This window comes from Channa argus, chromosome 20 (assembly GCF_033026475.1).
Source record: "Channa argus isolate prfri chromosome 20, Channa argus male v1.0, whole genome shotgun sequence".
Lineage (NCBI taxonomy): Eukaryota > Metazoa > Chordata > Actinopteri > Anabantiformes > Channidae > Channa > Channa argus.
The window spans coordinates 12,332,344-12,354,050 of record NC_090216.1 but is presented as its reverse complement, the minus strand read 5'-3'; the positions used below and the strand labels follow the sequence as shown (position 1 = coordinate 12,354,050).

General features: G+C 38.2%; 1 protein-coding gene across 6 annotated transcripts; it reads right to left on the bottom strand.

The window, feature by feature from the left end:
• Positions 1-152: 152 nt before the first annotated feature.
• On the bottom strand, positions 153-21,388 carry wdr90 (WD repeat domain 90). 6 transcript variants are annotated; one of them, XM_067487624.1, is made up of 43 exons: positions 21,055-21,388; positions 20,841-20,932; positions 20,309-20,485; positions 19,611-19,749; positions 19,289-19,459; positions 18,835-18,961; positions 18,530-18,600; positions 18,107-18,219; positions 17,749-17,979; positions 17,501-17,563; positions 17,331-17,399; positions 16,995-17,105; positions 16,658-16,803; positions 16,511-16,568; positions 16,179-16,297; positions 15,537-15,698; positions 15,265-15,395; positions 15,008-15,124; positions 13,109-13,344; positions 12,481-12,617; positions 11,923-12,053; positions 11,631-11,761; positions 11,368-11,529; positions 11,068-11,196; positions 10,642-10,775; positions 10,510-10,550; positions 9,814-9,930; positions 8,793-8,921; positions 8,595-8,677; positions 8,398-8,500; positions 7,783-7,904; positions 5,561-5,717; positions 5,247-5,437; positions 4,864-5,032; positions 4,617-4,740; positions 4,077-4,248; positions 3,274-3,396; positions 2,738-2,906; positions 2,177-2,307; positions 1,670-1,813; positions 1,270-1,386; positions 1,077-1,161; positions 153-960 (listed from the first exon to the last, which is right to left on the bottom strand). In XM_067487624.1, exons 1-43 carry the CDS (start codon positions 21,065-21,067, stop codon positions 803-805), a joined length of 5,505 nt encoding a protein of 1,834 aa, XP_067343725.1. In that variant the 5' UTR covers positions 21,068-21,388; the 3' UTR covers positions 153-802. The 6 variants fall into 6 exon arrangements, 3 of the variants coding, with proteins under 3 accessions (XP_067343725.1, XP_067343724.1, XP_067343726.1); XM_067487623.1 differs by having other exon boundaries at positions 275-960; positions 9,814-9,939; XR_010911818.1 differs by lacking the exons at positions 153-960; positions 1,077-1,161; positions 1,270-1,386; positions 1,670-1,813 and having other exon boundaries at positions 2,738-2,845; positions 9,814-9,939.
• Between the last annotated feature and the right edge of the window lie 319 nt (positions 21,389-21,707).

The window sequence follows — 21,707 nt, the reverse complement described above, 5'->3', positions numbered from 1 at the left end:
TTTGACCTCAATGTGCCATTAATAAGAGTGTGCACATTTATGTAGACTATTTTGCCAACATGATTAATTGTCCAACATTAGCCGTGGAACTGAACTACTGAAGCACAAAGGGTTCTATTCTCAAAGGAGTGAATGAGATCGGATCTACATTGTGTGCTCAAGACTTCCGACTTCGAAAGACGGAAGCTGATGAAGACACTTAACAAAAAGGTGACCTCAATCCGGTAATTAGAGAGGCTGTGATTCAAATCGGGAAACCTTAACTTAAGTCCTTGTGACAAAAAAAAAGGAAGTTTCATTAATGTCTTTTATTAAAATTAAAACTCAAAATCAATCGTAAGACTGCGGGAATCTTCATTTGCATGTGCAACACTATTGCATCTTTACAATCAGCAAATTGAATCAGTTTTTAATTTAAACACATACCATCCCAGAGCAGCCCAGAATCTGTAATTGTATATAACCCAGAAAAAAGAGCCAGCATAACAATATTAATATTAACACTTTAAATATCACACCAAGGAAACCTACAATAGTAGTTATTTAATACGCAAACATTCAAAGTAACTACAAACACAAAACAATAATTTCAATAAAAACAGCTGCATTTTAAAACAATATACCTAAAACAAAAATATTCAATTTATAATCTCAGCATGGGAAATCTTATACAAAAAATATGTACAAACTGCAGAAATTTCCCTAAAAACATTTGACTGATTATAAAATAACAATATAAAATAGACACATGTGAAATGGGTTAAACCTGTAAGGTTTGCGGTTCATAACAGATCTGAGATCTTCAGAGACCCTGCACCTCCCACAGCAGAATCTCATTATAAGCTACAGTGAAAAGAAGTGCCCCAGAGGGAGAGAAGTGACAGGCCTGCAGGGAGTCACTGTGCAACAGGAAGTCCTGAAACCTGCCACTGCTCGACTTGATTAACTTCAACACTCGTTCTGATAAAAGATTAAACATTAAAAGATAGAAAAATTAATTACACACATGCTCAAAAGTTACATTACTAATCTTTACTTGAACCATATAAAGAAAAAATATGAAGATCAGCATTTACCTTTTGACCCCACAGCTATGAGATGACTCTTGGAAGAGAGGCTAAGGCATGTGACCCAGTGAGGCAGGGCTATCTTTTTTATTATCTATAGTTTAAAAAAGGAAACATATATGTGTGGTCAATCAACAGCAACATTTGCCCTCTAAAAGTACAGGAGAAAACAGAGCAGTGAACCAGGGGGGAGCTGCAGTACCTGTTTTTTAGTCAGACTGTAGAAGGACAACTCTTTCTCTACTCCATAGCCAGTATAGACCACCAGGTCAGGGTCTGTTGGGCAGAAGGCTGCCAGACTAGGAGGTGGACTGTCATCCTACATCAGAGTTTATAGTAATTTAAAATTCATAATATATTTTTAAAAAACTAATACAAATGTGGTTTCAACTTAATTTTTTTTTAAAAAAATAGACTAAAATGGTAAAACGAAAAATGTCTTAATAATAATAGTCCACAAAACTGAAAATTCAGTACGAGAAACTGTCTAGAGTACAGAAGTTTATAAAAACAAGTAAAACATAATGTATTCAGCAGAACTCAAGTTTTGGAGTGGCCTTTTCTAGTTATTACAATGTATTCCTACTTAAAATACACATTACCCCAAAAAAGGCCGGAGCAGGAAATGTCAGCCAGTCTAGCAGATCACACTTGTCCTTCAACCAATCAGCAGCCCACACACTCACACGTCTGTCAGCACTGGCGGCCAACCACATCTCATTTCCTTCCAGTCTGTACTTCTTACACTGGGTATTAGAAGATAAAACTGTCAGAGAGCATTTTATTCCTTGTGTGTAAATAGCATAATACGATTAATAACCCTGTAAACTGTCTGCAGTAAGATGATGACAGGAAATCTCTAAATTCTTTGTATGACTGGCAAAAGAAACCTGGCAACATCACTCCTGCAAGTCTCATAAAAGCAAGTGCCTACATGAAAAGGGAGGCAAACTTGGAAAAGATGTTTTCAAAACAAAATATACATTTATCTGTCCAGGAAGAAAAGCAGATTGAAAAGAATTAAATGCCTCTGGAATAAACAATCAGGCTGTGCTCATTTTAAGATCTGATAAAGCTCCACTCCTTGGTCAGAGATTCAATGAACTGACCTGTTCTTTCACACACTGGATGGTGGTAATCGATGCTCCTTTGTGGTCCCTGATGACACGGATAGTTGCTCCATTCACTGGGCTGCTGACAGTTACAAGACCGTTCTTCCCTGCTGAAAGGATCACATGACCTGTAGGGAGCCAAACAGTTACAGAGCCAGACTGGGTAAAACATAACTTTATTGTAAAATCTAACTGCCAGCACATGGGCTTAAATACAAGTCTTTGAATTAAAAAGGGAGATCTTTACCTGACCATTTTTACATTGTTTGATAAACAAAATGAACAAAGCATGTCTCTCTTTTGGAAAGTGTTAAAGGCAGAGAAGGAAACTATTTGCTAATGAAGAAAAGAATTAGGACAAAAACATCCTGATCCTAAATTTACACCTGCAAAGCAAGGAGTACAATTACAAAGAGGTGGTTTTAGGTCAGTTGTTAAGGCAGTCGTCCACCTAGGTCAAGTGAGCACCTGCTGTCACTGGTGTGTGTGTGTGACAAGCATTATAAGCAGGAAGTTTACCATTAAATACAGTGTATGCATGTTTTTGGGACCTCTCACCATTGGCAGAGTACTGAATGGCAGTGACAGCCACATGATGGGGGTGCAGCTTTATCTCCATTTCTGAAGAGGCAAGCCGGAAGATCCTCACGGTCCCATCGCTGTATCCTGCAGCCAGACATGCACTGTTATTACTGGAAGGAGGACTCCAGCATAAACAGCCACAGGCCTGATCAAAGCAGAAAAACAGGAAGTAATTTGATTTAAATGGTGCATGCAAGTGCGGTGCACTGGGGGTTTGAGTATAATCACTCAGAGTATGCCACTGCAAAGAGCACAGGAAACACACTCCAGATGTCATGGTGTTCATGTCGAAAATCTAACTAACTGACAATGACTAGTTTTTCTAGCATTTCACTGCAATGTTTTAACTTGATCTAAAGTAAAAACATTAATTGGTTGACATAATGTCCATTGAGTAGTACAATTTATTCTGCCATGTTTAGTCAATTTGTCAAATTTGCTCATATTCATTGCAGTTTGTACTGCACCTGACCTACCTATTCAATAAAAATGCCTTAATTGTCTACCCTCACCTGATTGAGCACCTGGAACTGTACCACCAGTTCGTTGCTGGGGGCAGACCACACCCTCACACTACCGTCCTCACTGCATGTAGCGAAATGGCTCTCATCGTAGCTAAACACTACATTGTTCACCTGGAAAAACACAAACAGAATGAAGCCCCTGTGTTGTGAGTGCAGACAAGACAAGATGAATACACACAGTAACCTGGAAACCCTGAGTCAGAATACTATTAATAGCAGTCTCTTAACAAGTCAGGAAAGGTTTACAGGGGCCTAACCTTTACTGCTACAATCCAAAGTGGTTATGACAATCTCAAGGTAAACAGGATAAAAGGTTTGTGTTATACCATAGTTAACCAAACAACAATGTACACTTGCATGCAAGTTATAGGTCAACGCTGCATCAGATGCACCTGGTCTAGATGCAACGTTTTTCTACACAAGGCCGTGACAAATTTGGCAGAGCCCTCCGTAACACAACCGCTCATAATATAGGATGCAATATTTGTTCAATTCAGTTTAAGACATGACAGTAATGCAGCCATTATATGTGATTAGTTACACACGTAGTTTACGAATCGAATACATCTGATGTCATACTTGCCTTGTTTTATCGCCATAAAAATTTAAGCAACGTTTTAAAAATGAGAAATGTGCAAATACATATATACATGTAGTTGTCATTTTCATGGCCCGGTAAATGAAATTTAGTGCAGAATGCAGCAGCTTAGGTTATTAATAATCCAGTATGAGCTATAGACATAGAATATGCATTTGGATATTTCTGATGAGTTTTATGCTCACACTGGTACCTTGGTCCTGTGCCCGCTGACCAGCCGGATGCTACTGTTGTCTGACCAGTTGATGTACCAGAGGGTTCCTGCTGTGGTGCCAACGATGCCCATATCCATTGTATTATCAAATGCTGCACTGACTGTTGTTCCATCCAGCATTATCTCTTGCTCCAACACAACAGTGGTCCCGCTAAAGAACAGACATGTGACAAAAAACAAGGACCCATTATTATGTTTAAGTACTCATGGGAGTTGTATAAATACACTTCCTATAAGTCTTTGACACAAAGAATACTCACATTCATAGAGGTCAAGGAATCACAGGGTAAAAATACACTACCTTTACTATGCAGAATGAGAACTGTTGTGTCAAAGTGCATGTGATTCTGCATCATTGTCAAATAGATTGAGAGAGCACAATATCTCTAGGGAATGAAAACATGTAAATGACACACCTTATATTTAGTAAGCAGGTACCTGTTGGTAACACCTGTGTTTTGGATGTTTATTCATAGTAGATAATAGCCAGGAACAGTTAGAACGCAATGACCTACAGACCTGTGGTCCACACTTTGTAGCTTCTTCTGAGGCTTCATGCTCTCTACAGCTGCTACATCCCACAGTCTCAACCAGCTGGTTTTGCTGCCAGTCAACAGACGGTTCCCTCGGCACAGCAGAACTCCTACATCATACACCCATATCAAAGCAATATTTAAGAGATATTGTAAAAGCATCTTTCTAATATAATAATTAAGATTTTTTAGCTAAAAATATTGTATTTCAATGTTATTTAGTCCATTTGTACCAATCTCTCCCTCATCAGCTTCCCAGGTCATGAAGCAGCTCTGTGTTTTAACATTCCAGACGCACACATGTCCTCTATTAGTGGCAGTGAACAGAAAGGAGTCCATGTGGTAGCACAGAGCAGTGAGCTCCACATCACCAACCTGCACTGGTGTTTTCACCTTCTGAACCTACAAGGGTTTAAAAGTGCTTAATTCAGTGTCAAATTTTGAACCAATCAAAATGCAAACAGAATTTTCACACAACATATTTAGAAGAATGAATCACATATTTTAAGCATCCATAGTGGATCAGTAAATTTGAGTAGAAAGTGTTTTGTCAGTTACAGTACATAGCATTTACTATTCATGTTTTCCAAAAGTTTGTTTCCCTGTGGTAATTTACCTTGAGGTCTACATTTTGGCCATGGGTGTGGATAAGGCAGAAATAAACCCCATGGCAACCCACACAGGCCAGCTGGCTGGCTGCTGAGGGGCTAAAGGCTGCATCATGGACTGGCCCTGACACTCTAACACTGGACAGTAGCTGAAAGGTCTTGCTGCTCCACAGAGCTACCTCTGGATCAGAGAAGTCTCCTGTGGGGCAGAGGAAATATTAGCGATCAGCAGTGGGACAATCAATAACCTACCACAAAGCAGACATTTGTTTCACTTTATTCATTAAGTTGCATATGACTGAGGGAAGCAAATTTATCTGACCAACAGAGAGAAAGAGACGGTCATCCCTGGAGAAAGCAAGACTCTGCACTGCCCCCCTGTGGTGCGATATGGTTTCACGACAGGTTCCAGTCTGAACATCCCAAATGCAAATTAGGCTCCTGTTATCTTTACTGCTGCCAGCTGCAGATGCCACTGTCTGGACAGGAGATAACACAGACACAAAGCACAATTGATTTTGCAATGCAAAGTGGATTCATAGAGCCAAAGTTCTGACCAGTCATGTTATTTTTGGGACTTCAAATTCACTGCATCTAAACACAGATATCCTTATAAAGTTGAACAGCCAGGCCAAAAAAAAATGCTTGCAAAAAGGCAGGACCACTTTGACAGTCACTGTATGCAGCACAGGCTCTACTTAAAAAGACAATATTTCAGCACCAATGTGCCCTGAAACCACAAAGTAGGTCATACATTCTGTATGCAAAGCCTCAATGCAAATGTAAAATAAGATATTATACATTTGAACTTTTAATGTGCATGATATATGAAAAAATATGAATTAAAGTTAGTTTCCTTCATTATTGGCTTCTTGCCTGGCCAAACAACTGGGGTGAGTTCATTTTCCTTCTGAGGTTGCAATCCTCAGCAGTTCCTGAACAACCACCTATACCTGTGGAGCACCACAAACAGCTTCAGTCTATTCGGATTCTGTACATTTTTTATCATCTCATGGGGTGTTTCCAGGCCGCATGAACATAGAAAAATTTGCTCACTATATGCTGTAAAGCTTCTTCGTGGTAGTGAGTGACAAAATGTGTAATATCTGTTTTCTTTTAATTACACAGACAAAGCAACTGGGGCAGAAATGAAATCAATGTTGGAATCTACCAGTACAGCAGAGATCTGTGACTTATAGATATTACAATAAGTAAATGTTTTTTATGAGCACATTCATTTTGTGGTGGTATTCTATATATTTCCCCCTTATCTCTTGTATATCCACTTGTGCTCTTTATCCCTCTCTTTCTTTCTCTGATGCTTTTAGTGCCATTGTGTACTACTCTATGTATATAAAATGTTAAATGGTTAGATATATTAAATGAATAATAGATTTGTTTTAATAATTCATGTAGGAGACTCCAAGTGGAGGTCTCCCAAACACAGTCAGCTGGTAGAAGACCCCATGGTAGACCTAGGGATTTTAAATCTCATTTGGCCTGGGAATGCCTAAATATCCCACTGGAAGAGTTGGAACACTGCTGGGCAGAGTAATGTCTGGAAACCTTACTAAAGCTGCTACTACCAGCTGAACTCTGGATAAGAAGAAGAAGATGATGGAATGGATGGATGATTGATTTGTTAGCTCAGCAATATTGGGTAGTGTCTGACCAACACTGATCTCATCCAATAGACAGATTCTTTATTAATCCCGAAGGAAATTTTACATACTCGTTTAATTTTCATTCTAGATGATTTTCTTAAAGATTCACTACTCTATTAGGCAAACAGTTTACTTACACTAGTTTGTTGCAGTGTTTGAGATGTCAACATAAAATATATATATATATATATTTTAGGTAATAGGTAGGGATCAAAAGGCAAAATAGGCAGATGACCATGAAAAAATGCTTCTGAAAAAAATAAAATAACTAATAATGTTTTATGTTTTACTTTTCAAAAACAATCAACCGTCTGACTTACTGTATGACTCACTGAGGAAGTCCCGGCATGGGGAGCCTTTTGTGCAAAATAAAAGCATACAGTGTGAATCTGATGTCTGAGGGTGAACTACATCCAGGGGCTTTTCACAGAGATTTATTTATTTATTTATTTATTTTTGTCCTTTCAGCTTATCCCGCGAGTTCAGGGTCCCCACAGCGGATCATTGTCCGCATGTTGATTTGGCACAGTTTTTTACGCCGGATGCCATTCCTGATGCAACCCTAACCAATTTCTACCAGGCTTGGACCGGAACTGCTGGTGAGGGGAATGGGCTGCTAGGGGTTCAGTGTCTTGCAGCTTTTCACAGAGAATAGAGAGTAGTAATTGTCCATCAGCTGTACAAACTGCTGAGTGCCGTATATGTCTAAATTAATACTATGACCTAAAGGAAACCCACTGCACCCAATTTTAAAATATACCTACAAAGCTCCAGCCACATTAGCAGCATCAATAAGACTCAAAAAGTCTTTAAATTCACACATACTATATTTTAAATTAGTGTTATATACTATTGATAATTCTAGAACTATCAAACATACCTGTGCATCATTTGTGACTGCAAGACATGAGATCTCCTCAGTGTGCCCCTGCAAGTGTCTCTGACAACCTGTATGAAGGTACTCCACCACCACCACACAGCCACACGAATATGCAAATAAACCTGCAACAAAAACAAATAGCAGAATAAAATAAAAAGTCATGGCACTGGGTATTTTTATTTATTTATTTATTTTTAATCAGAGAATGGTTATTTAATGCACAATCAGCTAGTACAACTGTTCAAGATAATGTTTAATTAATTTATCCAGGAGGATGCAAACTTTAGCACCAATGTCCTGTAACTTTTTTATGCATTCATTGACCATCTTTGTTACTTCTGAATGTGTATTGTCATTATGTTAGGTTAGGGTAAGTTTGCATTCCCTAATATGCCAGTGTGACGCAATGCAAAAATTTGCACCCAACTGTAACTCTGCTGTTAGTTAAGGTCAGGTTTTTGCCTTTTACATCAACAACTAACTTTACTACAGAAAAATATTCTCTATGGAAATAAACTCTCAGGTAAATTTTAAGTTATGACTTCTGCCAATATATTTAAGATAGCATTGCTATCAGTGACATTTTTCTTCTACCATTTTCTGTTTTATGATAACCTTGATCAGGGCTCCACACCATGTTGCCACGCCCATTCCCATTGTAGCCAATCACTGCGTTCAGCTTTATGCCCTTTTCTCCTGCTTGGGGAGCCACAGCAGCCTGAATCAGAGACAACAGTGAGAATGGAAAGCAGACATACACTTAACCATGTATTAGTGTGTCAACAACACAGTTTGTCAGTAAATACCCTTACTGGATCAAGAGTGGAGGTCTTGAAGCGTGGGAAAAAGTGCTTGTAGCAATCTGGACGCACTGGGTTCATCCCTTTCAACTGAACTGAAAGAGAAATAACATTCATTATGAACCAGAGAAGATTCAATTCTGCCACAAATAAGAAAACAAGAGAAAGACAGTTCAATGTCAATATTCAACAATATAATGGAGAACTTACCTGTGTCCATGTGATTGGAACTAAGGGCAGATGTGTTGACCAGCTCTGTTACTTTGAGGAAGGACATGGCTTGGTCTGAAACAGCTGGGTTGTTCGGCGTGTCATCACAAATAGACGAGGAGCCAAAGGCTGCAGGAGAAAGACAGAAGGGAATTACAGTATGACTTAAGGTGATAACAAACCTAATCATCAAGATCCTCCCTGCACCCACTGAAATATGTTATAGCCATTAGCCACAAATACATTATTGATACAAGTGCAAACATCTAAGTGTTGCGAGGCAACTACTAAATGCCTGCTCGGAGCTTGTTATTTTTCGGCTAGGAGCTTAAATATTTGTTGTTCACTGTAGTGATTTTAAACAAACCGGGTGGTAAAATATGCATATGTCACTGTATTTTGATACATTTTTATACATTTTTATACATCTAATTATGTAATTATACATCTAAAACAATTGAGTTGGAAGAAATTAGCTGTAAAAGCTGTTTTGGGTTATGTAATAAACCATCATAATTTTGCTGTTTATTGTACTGTATGTGGTTCCACAGTTGATGTAGAATAAAATAATTTTCTGATTTATGCTGTTCACCTATCTATTCTCATGTTTCTGAAGTGAATCCATACAAGCGAAATAAAGAAAAGAAAAGGTTAGGGGTAATATTTATCACCTTTACATGAGTTGCAACACCTGAACAGTAAATAAATATTCTGTGGAGCAGGCCTTTCCTCATTCAGTTAAATAATTACCAGAGTAAATTATCACAATCCAGCGGGAGACACACCATTCTGAGTGCTGAGAGAGCATGAATGCAAGTTAGAAATCCATCTCTGATTTTGATAAATATTAATTAATATTTGATAAACCCTGCTCTAAACTACAATTAAAACTGTCTGTAAGTTTCCATTGTCCAAAGTTTGCTAAATACATGAAGATTTTCATTTTTGTCTGCAAATCATACAGTTCAATAAGAGACAGGATGTGCTGGCGAGCAATTAAAAACTTTAAAAGCAAACCTACCACCCTGATGAAGCTGGTCGATGGTGCTGACGTTGAGTTGTGGTGGAGGTGCGGAGGGGAGTGGTGCTGTCTGCCGAGGCATCCCATGAGAGAACTGAAGTCCACTTGCTTCAGCATCTTGTTCAGCTATTAAATCAAAGACAATGAATGTATTTGTAATTGATGAAAAAAATATGAATCAGGTACATTGTAGAATAATTACAGTAACAACATTAATAACACTTAGTATTCCTAATGTACAGTACAAATATGACTTTTTTGTAAAAATAATATCATCTAATAATTGCTTATGTATCATTATGGGTTAACCACCTGTCTGCACATAAAGTGGTCAAATTACATTTCACCTTAAGTAACAATGGTCTTTGACCCTTATTTTTGTATTAAATTACTGTCCATGCTTTGCCATAATTACCTTTTACTTTTGTACTTTAAGTAAAAAGTAGATAATCTGCTTAGATTTTTTTTGATTAGGAAAAAGATTTAAAGTGGTACTTGTAGTGGAGAATGTTCTTAGGCCAATACTTTTAATCGAGTATTGAATATGTGCACTTCTACCACCTTTGCAAATGTTATCACACTTTGCTGTGTATGGGGGCTGTGTAGCCACATGCTGACCCTTGTCTTTCATAACATTAAGACGACCACCAGTGCTAATGTTGTAACTGATCTGTGAAGTGAGGTCAACAAAGTTACCTGACTGAGAAGGTGAAATGCAGCTCACTCTCAGAGGAGAACTGTGAGTGAAGACAGAGTGTTTTTTTATTTTCCAAGATATAAACGGTAGCACAAAAACGAAAAACACGAATAACACATGTAACACATTACCGGTTGTCAGTCAAAGGGTCAACAGGATGTGCCAGGAAGTCCCAAAGAAATATGGCATCTCCCACTGAAACTACGCCCAGTTGGTCAGGGGTGAATCTCACCTGGCAAATGGGCTGACTGTGGCCGATGAACATCTGGTACAGAGAAACACGTCTTTCAAGTACTACTTATTTAACATAAACCAATAACATCTGTGTAAAATTGTAACTACTCTCATAATTTTATTTCTTGTAAGACAAAACGTGTCTCTTTATTTTCTGAATCATTTTTTTTACCAACTGCTGCCTAATTTTTCCACAATTTTCAGATATTCAAGAGCCCAAACAATAATATAACTACATGCTTATTTGAATTTGAATTTATCAAATATAAATCTGTGGAGAGTTTGCATTTCATATTGTGGAGAGTTCTTTAATTATCAGTGACCTGTGAGTTAATATCGAGCTGCATGTTATAATCCCACACTTTCACAGCATTGTGCCCAGCTGTTAGCAGGAATCGACTGTCGTCACTCACAGCCAGGGATGAGCACTGGTGTCTGTGCACCTTTGATAACTGTAAAAGGGACAGAAATTAAAGACACATACACAAAAACACACACACACAAATGAATGCACATATCAAAACTCTTAGTCTTTCGTTACTGTTCCAATTTACAGACATTTTCCACATCCTGCTGCCAGCCTCTCAACAAGCCACTTAAGTTGTTGTAGAGTTCAGTGTTACCTCTCGGAGCAGACGTCCTGTCTTAGTGCTAACCCAGAGAATTTTGTTAGCAGATGTAGCAACCAGCAAGTGTTCAGTGGAGGCTGGAGAGAAACAGAGCTTCACAGCAGAATCCAGATGCGGGCTTCCCACATCCAAAATACTCACATCTACATGAAGCACCTAGACAGGGATGGCATGGGTAAATGGGAAATATATATATATCCTCTGGGTAATACTGCCTAATTGTGTGAAATGGTATGGTGCTGAAAGTGAGCAACTACCTCATCCAGAGACTGTGCATCAGCGATGGTGACAATGTATTCTGTGGGGCCGACAAAAGCCAGACAGAGGCTGTCGCTGCTCACTGAGAGAGCATCTGGTGCACGTTCAGTGCCTCGTGCTGCCACATTACCTAGTCAATGAGATACATATTGAACCCAATAAACTGCTGTTGAACCTGGCTGCCGATTATGCTACCATGTATGATTCAAGTTATTAAGCTACCAAGTATTTAACTATATTAACTGCTAATACACTCTATATAATAAAGTAGACTTTATTGTGAATACATACATACAACTCTGATCAAATTGTGATCTTCTTCTGAGGAATTGTAAAGTGCCAAAGAGCCCTGAGAGTCGGCACTGTACATAAACTCCCCATTCGGAGAGAAGGTAAGACCCACCACCTCCCCTCTGTGCTGCCTATAAAACAGATTCATAAACAAAAGAAACACAGAAGAAAGAAGTCATTAGGTTTGTTCAGGGTTCAAACTCAACAGCAATTATGGTGTTGTTTGTTCAAACAGACTCAATTTAATATGAACCAAAACATGCTCAAAATAGCAGAGAAAATTCTCTTTTTATTTGACAGCACAGTCAAAGCTGCTTGCGCTTTTATTGTCAATGCTAATTTGGAAAACCACCTATTTTATAAAGCTGAATTGTGTTCTTTCCACACCTGAAACTGGCTGAGCGGGGCAGGATTCTATTTAGCTGTATTTTGCAGATACTGCATACACTTGGATATATGAAATTATAGCGTATAATAATTTCACCCATACAAGAATTTGACATCCCCCTAACACACACAAACACGCCTGTAAGAGTTTTAACATTTGTTTAGTCATACGTGTGTTCAGCCAACAGCTTGGCACTGGAGACATCAAAGACTCTGATAACGCCAGAGCTGAAGCCACAAGAGAAGACCTGTTCACTGGGATGGAAGGCCACGGTGCAGGGGCTGTCCTCAGAGACAAAATCATATAACTAAGGAACAGAAGACAAAGGCAAACATTTATTATACCGGCAAATAGGCCAGTTAGAAAACAATTGAAATGGAGACAGTAGGAATTTCTTCAGTTTAAAGATTTTGTTTTAAAAGATGTACTTGTTAAAAGGAATATTTTTGAGTTGATAGTGTTTACATAATCAGAATAATTTATTTAAGATGACATAATGACAAAAATCATAGAAATCTACAAATAATCACTTTACAGAATCCATTAACAAACAAAATGAACCTGCAAAGAAAGAGATTGGTAGTGTGTTACCTTATTCCTCCTTTTACAATGCTAGTTTATATAAATGGTAAACAGAGCATATCCATTTGTCAACCAACTGAAAGATGATGAAATTATCAAACGATAACTTTGCTTTCCTTTGAGCCTTGAAACATAAATAAATTTATCAGAAAAGCATGCAAAGAGCAGGACTGGAAAGGCAGCTGCTAAAAGCATGAACATATGGTGTTGACTGACCTGATGCAAGGAATCCATATTCCAAATGCGCACTGTGCCATCAGAAGAGGCTGTAGTGAGATGTCGGCGGATCCCATCCACACTGAAGCCAATAACAGTGTCTGTATGGGACCTCATCAATGTGCTGTAACCACGGCTGCTCACATCAAGGAAACCCAGGTTGCCAGTGGAGGTGGCTGCCAGAACCTGAAGGCTGTCTGATGAGGCCAACACCAAGCTCACAGGTCCCTCATGCTCTGGAAACGAGTGACATACCATATGTCAAATGGATTGTTTGGTCTGGGTGAGGTTGTGAGGGTGATTTTACTGAAGTAGATTTAATTATGGTTACTTTGACTTTAACTCCACTACATCTAAGAGCAAATATCTCTACTTTTTACTCCACTACATTTTTAACCAAAGTTGCGTTACACGTTACAATCACGTTAATTTACACATTTGCAGTAATTGTTTGCAGTAATTGTACTCTTTGGTGTGTTGTGTCTACCGAGATCAGGTGCAAATACCAAAATATTGATAAGAAAACCACATACATTTACTCTCATATTTTCTACTTGTTAACGGATTTCTGTGGTTCTACCTGGGCTTCTTTCCAGCTCTCATGGCATTTTATCAGTGGTTGTATCAGTGTTTTCTTCTTGTCAAATACAAGTACTGTTACTGTCACTATGCGATGTTACAATAGGAGTAGTTTAGAAATGAAACTGTAAAAATTAAAACCCCCATCGGATTATAGCTAAAACAGCTTCAACCCATCATTTATGTCTATTACCATAATAACTTAATGCCTCCCCTTAAAAGTCGAGTACTAAAATATAAGTCATGTACTTACTTAAGTAGAAATGTCAGTGGGTACCAATATATTTTTAGAGTTCATTTTTGTTTGTGTATTTGCACTTTTATTTAAGTACCACTGCATAACCACCACAATCAATCCACAAATGTAAGTTAAAGCTGTATCATGAAGATGAAGCCATATGTGAACACGATCCAGAAACACTGCTGTGTTCTCTGGGCCAAAGCTCATTTAAAATGCTCTGAGGCAAAATGGAAAACTGTTCTGTGGTCAGATTAATCAAAATTTTAAATTCTTTTGGAAAGGAACCATCCAGCTTGTTATCAGCGGACAGTTCAAAAGCCTGCATCTCTAATGGTATCGGGCTGCATTAGTGCCTATGGTGGGGACAGCTTACATATTTGGAAAGGCAGCATCAATGCTGAAAAGTACATAGAGGTTTTAGAACAACATATGCTCCCATCCAGGCTACGTCTCTTTCAGAGCAGCGCTTGTACATTTCACAAGACAATGCTAAACCACATAGTGCATCCATCAGAACAGCATGGCTTTGCATGAAAAGAATCCAGGTGCTGAACTGTCCTGCCTTCCATATTTTGTTTATGTTCTATTTTGAATAAAATATGGGTTGATGAGATTTGCAAATTGCATTGCATAATGTTTTTGTTTCCGTATTTGAATTATTTACATATCGTCCCAACTTTTTTGGAATTGGGGTTGTACATATTTATGACATAAATCGTTTATTCTTATTATTTTAAACAAACTGGCTTATGCTGGCAAAATGTAGCAGAATTTATACTAATCTACAATCGAGAAAGATGCAGCTGTTACATTCTAAAGTAGTGATAACACTCAGGACAAATTAATAGTAAAGTAAATGTAAAATATAATGTTCAGTGTGTACAATATGGATTTCAACATCTGTTACAGCAGTTCCCCCTACTGAGGTTAAATTCAATGGAGAAAACTTTCCCACTTTAGCAAATAAAGCTGGAGGAGTTGTTAGATATTGAAAGGCAGTCAGCGATGTATGATCCTGCTTTAGAGTAAGAACTTTAGGTTAGTGTTAGTTTGCTGGAGGTACTCTCCACTCTCCCTACCAGCCTCCAGAAAAACAGCAGAAAAATCAAGGGGCCAAAGCCGTAGGTAGCCATCTTCAGAGCCTGTGGCACAGAATGATGAGGTCACACTGATGCTGTTGATAGCAATGCCTGGACCTGGGAAACAGATACCCACACACACACACACACACACACATCAATGTATGGTCCAGGCCCTTTACAAAGTTTTTGTCCTTACCCAATTAAGTTTTTTTAAATAACAAACCATTTTTCTCTCAAACCAGTTTTAGACAGACCTGTTTTAAAAGTCCACTTCTCTCTGCGTTCTGCATGCTGCTGCTGTACAGGCAACAGCCTCCTCACATTTCGAATTGCGACTCTGCTGTAGTCAATCTCAAAAATATGCCCACTGCGACTGCTTGCAAATCTACAGGAAGAAAGTTAAAAGAAAGACAGCAACATTTTAAAATAATGTTTTCAGTGGATTTAGATCAGAAACTGCACATTCATCTTCCAATGCAAAAGTAAATAAACCTAGACAGTTTTTGTGATACGTTTGGCTGCTTACAGTGTTCGATCATCAAGATGCTGTCTAGAAGAGTCTCCCTCCCCAAAGGCAACATCAGTGAAGTCCTGTGAGTGGTATTCTCCCAGGTTTACTGGACAGGAACGCAGCGTTCCATTCCTCACTCGCCACAGACGAATGTTGTCACGACCACATGATACCATCCTGCAAGAAAAACTGATTAACTCATGGCCTCAAGAATGCAAAGTAAGTGACAAGTCATTTCATTCCTGTCACAGCAGAACAAAACCTTTTTACCCCCTCTCTCACCAAGTCCTTATACGTCTTTCTGCAGTAAAGGATTTGGACAGAGAAAGTAAGAATGAAAAGAATGGCGAGAAAAATCTACGACAAAACTCCTTGTTACATAACAACATTGATACGGGTTATTTAGTTCAGTTATTCATTGGCTGCCCAACCAGATGTTAGAATAATGAGTTTTAAAGACCATAATAACCCAACTAGTTAGCATTAAATAACTACAGTAAAACTATAAACTGAGAATATTTTGACTTTCTATGGAGCTGGTGCAACACTGTCATGACCATTTACTCTTATTTGGACATCAGATGGAAGCATAAAAATGTTCCCAAATCTATAAACACGGACACAACCAAAAATATAAACACAGAGAAGTGATGGTACCTTGTATCATCAAAGAATGCAACCTTCATGGTGTGAATATCCACATCTGTATGTGCTTTGGCTAAGATTGTCACTTGTCCACCTTTATTAACATTCAAAGTGTTCCAGACCACCACCATCTGTGCAAGAGTGACAGAGGACGACCAACATGAGACAGTTATCATAAATCTAAATGGCAAAGTAATGATAACTGAATGAGACACTCAGAGTAAGAATATTGCTTAGGATTTTTCATCTGAATCAAATTCTATGAAGCAAGACATGCTCCAAACACAAATTAAAAAATAAGCCCTTGAACGTTCATGTGGGAAATTTGGATTCTTGGGGCTTACTGTTTTGTTGTGGCCATCTTTACCCACTCCACAGAGAATACCACCGCCACGTGAGAAGCTTCAAAACAAAAGGACAACATTCAATATAAGCTTATATATAATTGCTTAAACAATGTGCATGTAAAGTGCGTGTACGTAATCGGTTACCTGAGAGAAGATAATGAGTGAGCATAAATCCTCAACATGGCCAGACAGTTTCCTTTGTGGTAGTTCCATACTCGAAGTACACCATAGTTGCCAGTTTGAGCAGAGGCCAGTATTGTTGTGTTGCCATTAAAAGCTAGTGCAGACACCTAAAGAGAAAATATCTAAATAAGCACACTAGAAAATTCACTTCAGTCACTAGATATCACTGTATTTACAGGCCAGGATTTAAATGACTCACCAAAGTTCCTTATATTGGATGCTGCCAGAATTAATAACCTGTGCCAGCCTACAGAGATCCTGATGCAGAGTCAAACACATTACAGTGTATTTACTGTACCTTATCAGTGTGACCGATGAAAAATCTCTGCTGGTTAGAGGATATCTTCATAGACACGATAATTGCGTGACATGGATAGACCACTTCCTCACCAGATTTAGTCCACAGGGCCTATATTAGAATAAAGAATAGAGCAACCTCTCTCAGTCTTGATTTGAATTTTGTTTGTGACCTTGAAATCGCACTGTACTGTGTCTGTGTATTTGGGTAAATAAGAAGCAGGGTAGAGCGCTTTGGGTACTGATAAGGTAGAAAACTGCTATGTAAGTGCAGACCATTAAGCATTTACTGTATGTGAAACCAGCCTGAAAAGGGTTCACTCTAAATTATACTTACATATTTAGTAGTGGCTCCTCCAAAGCCAATGATACTTTTGAGCCTGAGAATTGGGTCTGGAAGCAGCTTCTAATAAGGAAATCAAAACAAGTATAGGCAGCCATTTTGTAATGCAATCTTGAACAAATCAAGTCTTAACTACTGTTCATATTTCAAATTTTACTGTTTACCTCCTGTGTGGAATTTTTGGACGATGTTAGATGGACAGGATGTGGGACAGGAGTAAAAACAAACTGGAAATATAACAAGATCAACAGTATTTTCAGTGCTGCCACAAAGCTGTGCCAAAGGCATCATGGAGTAAGGGTTTGCTTTTTACTGAACTTAATATAACAAAAAAAATAATAATTTGGAAAATTAGTTTTCTTAGGCTTTTTAGTTTGATTGTAGATACAATACAGTCAGTCTGAATGATCACCTCTTCTACACTGTCTTCCACATGTTTGCTAAAACCATTCTCAGAATGCACAAACACATGGATTCCTTCATCATCGGTATTACTATGTGGCCTTCGTGTGAGTTGATGTAAACTAGAGCACTCCAACTCCTGTTGGTCATCATCATGGCAAAGCCAGTCATCCTCCTGGTGAGTAGTGACTAAACCCAGCTTGGGTACACTGGTCACCATCGGGGTTCGATTCCTCGGGAGCTGAGCAAACAGCAGTAAAAAAAAAAGCGCTTAACACCATATTTACATTAAAAAATAAATAAATAAATAAATAAACCAAGCTTTGTGAAAACACAGCTTTGATACAAGCCCTAAATGTTGCCATTACTGATTTCGGGGTGGTGATCTGCTGGATGAGTGACACACGGTCCTGAACTGCCTTGCTGAGGTTGACACAGCGAAACTCTTCTCTAACGGGACTTCTTTGGTTAGAGACACATCCTGGAAAAGACGGTCAGAAGGAAAATAATTTGGACAGAATTACAGTAGCTAGAAGTGTAGACTAAAAGAAAATATATTTTGACAGAAAAGCTCTCATCTACTAAATACTAAAAATTAGTAAAGTGAGTAATCAAGTAAGAGTGGAATGAAAGCAATGATACAAGCATAATTTCTTTCTAGTGCAGACCAGAAGTAGAAATTAATTATAATTTCTTGTAAAAGCCTGTGTGAACCTTTTATATTTCTTTGATACAATTTTAATTGCAAAAATAAAAATATGAATGAATACAACATGGAGAGAATGACTTACTAGCCTCGGGCTTGGGATTATCGCCTTTTTGAATGGAGTCAAAGGGTAACTTTGTTCCATTTGATGGAAACCTGTTGAGATAGGAAAAAATAAGGGACTCAGTTAACTTTTCAAGATAGGATGTACATCTTATTCCTTACTACTTGTGATTTGAGCTAAAGTTAGCTACAATATTAAATCAACCTGATGGTTTTAATATGGTGGACGGGACAGAATTGGCATTTGGTACGTGCAAAAGTGCTCATAATGGATTTTGCCTTTAACACAACGTCAATGAAGCACTTTCTGCTTTCTGAGGTAATGACCTGATGTAATCATAGAGGTCATGCCAGGAGGCTCCTTTGGGTACAGGAAATGACATTTCTCTGGGCATAGGCCCTGTTCCCTGAGATGACGCCAGACCCATCAGCTTTGCTTCACTGAATGAAATTCCTGGTGAATGAGAAAACTGAATTAGACGTGAAAAATAAAAATATCATGCATGGATAAAAGCTAAAGTCATTTATTCAGAAATCTAAAGTTGCAATCTGTCACTGAATGATACAGAATACATAGTAAATATTTTTCTTATAAAGGACTAACTGCTTTCATCAAGGTGGATGATGGTGCCTGAATTTAACGATCCTCTACACTGACGTGCAGGTGACATTCAGAGACATGCAATATGCACTTGCAGTATAATATACAGTATGTCTGTGTTACTTAAAAAATAGAAAACACATCTACAGTTTCAGAGGAAATTAGTGAACTGGCTCTTACCAGGATCTAGCAGAAGGTCACTTGTAAACATGTTTTTTACCGACATGTTGGAACAAAGCTTGATGCTCTTCAGGTGAATGTAACAGCGGTTTAGGTAGACAGAGAGCGTGTACTGTAAATCCAGCATCAGACAAGTCCAACGCACTGAAGTAGGAGCTGGACCCACCAAGCCTGGGTGGTGTTACCATACAGTAAATACAGTCAGTAATATAGCAACACAAGGGATATTATTTTATATTTGAAAGTACAGTGGACTTCGAGTAGATTAAGTAATGAAAAGAAACGCATACAAACAATAGGTTATGTTTTAATGATATTTTACCATATCTTGCATATTTGGCAGTGCTTTCATATAGTGAATCCTTTGCAGCCCCACATAGGAAAGGAAACTGAAGCCAGGTAGCTGTGGACTTGAATTCTTTGTACATATTGGAAAATGACATCCGGATCACCTGGCCCTCCTACACATCATAGCACAGAAAAACAGGAAAAAATAACATGTCCTCCTTGTTTTGTAAATTTCAACCATTTCCATCCACACATACATCATATAAGATAAGTGGTATTTATTGTAGAGAAAAGCTACATATTTAAAATCTAAAATAGTCTTTCTGTTAACAGCAATAAATTGCCAACATATCTACGTGAGAACATCACATGACAGAGTCTGGCAGGCTTTAAAGTACTGCTGCATTTGTCAGCATTAAATAGAACAAGCAAATCCAAAAAAGATGTACAGTTGTAATGAGAGGAAGTAAAAAAAATGGGTTCACACAAATGGATGTGATCTTGTGTAAGAATCCATATTGTTCTTGTTTCCACTTGAGAGGTAAATTTAGATTGTAATTGTAAAGATTGTAAGTTTAAAACATCAGGCAAAACTTCATCCAATTTTCTGGATGAAAAAAAACTCCATTGATGAGGTTTTTAGCCCAGTAAAAACAAGTTGCTGTATATTACTCTTGATTTTAATCACACATATAAACCAACCACCCATCTTACTCAGGTAAGATACTGTACCTCCGCAGCAACATCCAGGTGAACCACAAAGTATTTGCCAGGTGTGGGTCTGAAAAGAAGATAGAAGTAGCGCCCAGTCAGCCCCAGAGACCGGTGGCTGTTTTTTGGTACAAGGATGTAGCTGTTGGCAGGAACAGGACCCTTAATCCGGTACACTGAACACTTCAGTGTCTTGTCCTTAAGGATTTAATGAAAAGTGGAGAAAACAACATTAATCTTTGGTACACTACACACACACACACACACACACACACATAATTACACATATATATATATATATATATATATATATATATATATATATATATATATATATATATATATATATATATATATATATATATACATATACACACACACACACACACACACACACACACTACTCATAGAACTTTAAGAAAAGTGCGCTAATTCTGTTTTGAACTGAATAGTATCAAGAACTGATTGATAACATGACAAATATATGCTACAAGATTGTTAGTTTTTAAGGAGGTTTTCAAACTTGTGCAGTAAAAATCACTATCACAGTTACCGTGTACGTTGACACATCTCCCTGTTTTGCCGACCGTTTCCAGTCTTCAACTTTCACATGTTTGAATATGTTGACATAAGGATGCTGCCAGTCTGCGAAGTTACAAGGTGTAAAGTCAGTTATTGCACTGATGTGGCGTCTTTCTCAGAGCTTTTCTTGATGTAGACACAACCAAAACTTAACACTTCAAACAAAACGTCAAAGTTAATTTTACCTTTCGAGGCCATTTTTAGGGAAAACTATCGCAGATGGGATTCCAGATGCTGATGTCTTAGCCTTGCTGCGACTTGTTCAAACTCGAACCCAGGTTAATGTTGATGTGAAATGCATTGTTAAGCTACCAAACAGCTAAAATGATCGGGAAGGCTTCCTCCTCGCTTCCAAGTAATTAAAACCACAAAAACAACATTTTCCCATCGTTATGAAATGGGAGAGCTTTTACAGTTAAACCAATACCTATTAATGAAGAATTTTAATCTCACGACTACAAGCGATTACTGTGGAAGTCACATCCTTCCCGCTCCAGCCGCCGCCGTTGCCAACGACAGCACGACGCTCTTGACGTAAGTGCGTTTTGTTTGGTGTGATTCTGGGTAATGAAGTTCACGGAGCAGAATCGACGGGAGAGAAAAAGTCTCATTTAGAACTGTGGCAGAAAGAAAGATAGTAAAAACCACCCAGGCATCTTGTATCTTGTAAGTCTCAGCTACCTGCACCTTGAAATAGCCCACAGTCATAAACTTCTTTGAAAATGAGCCATTTTGCAGTATATGCACCACTTCCATCACACAATATAAGTCTACCTAAACAAATATTCTTTATTTGTTACATGCACCATTTACTTTCAGATGGACCAAGTCTTAAACA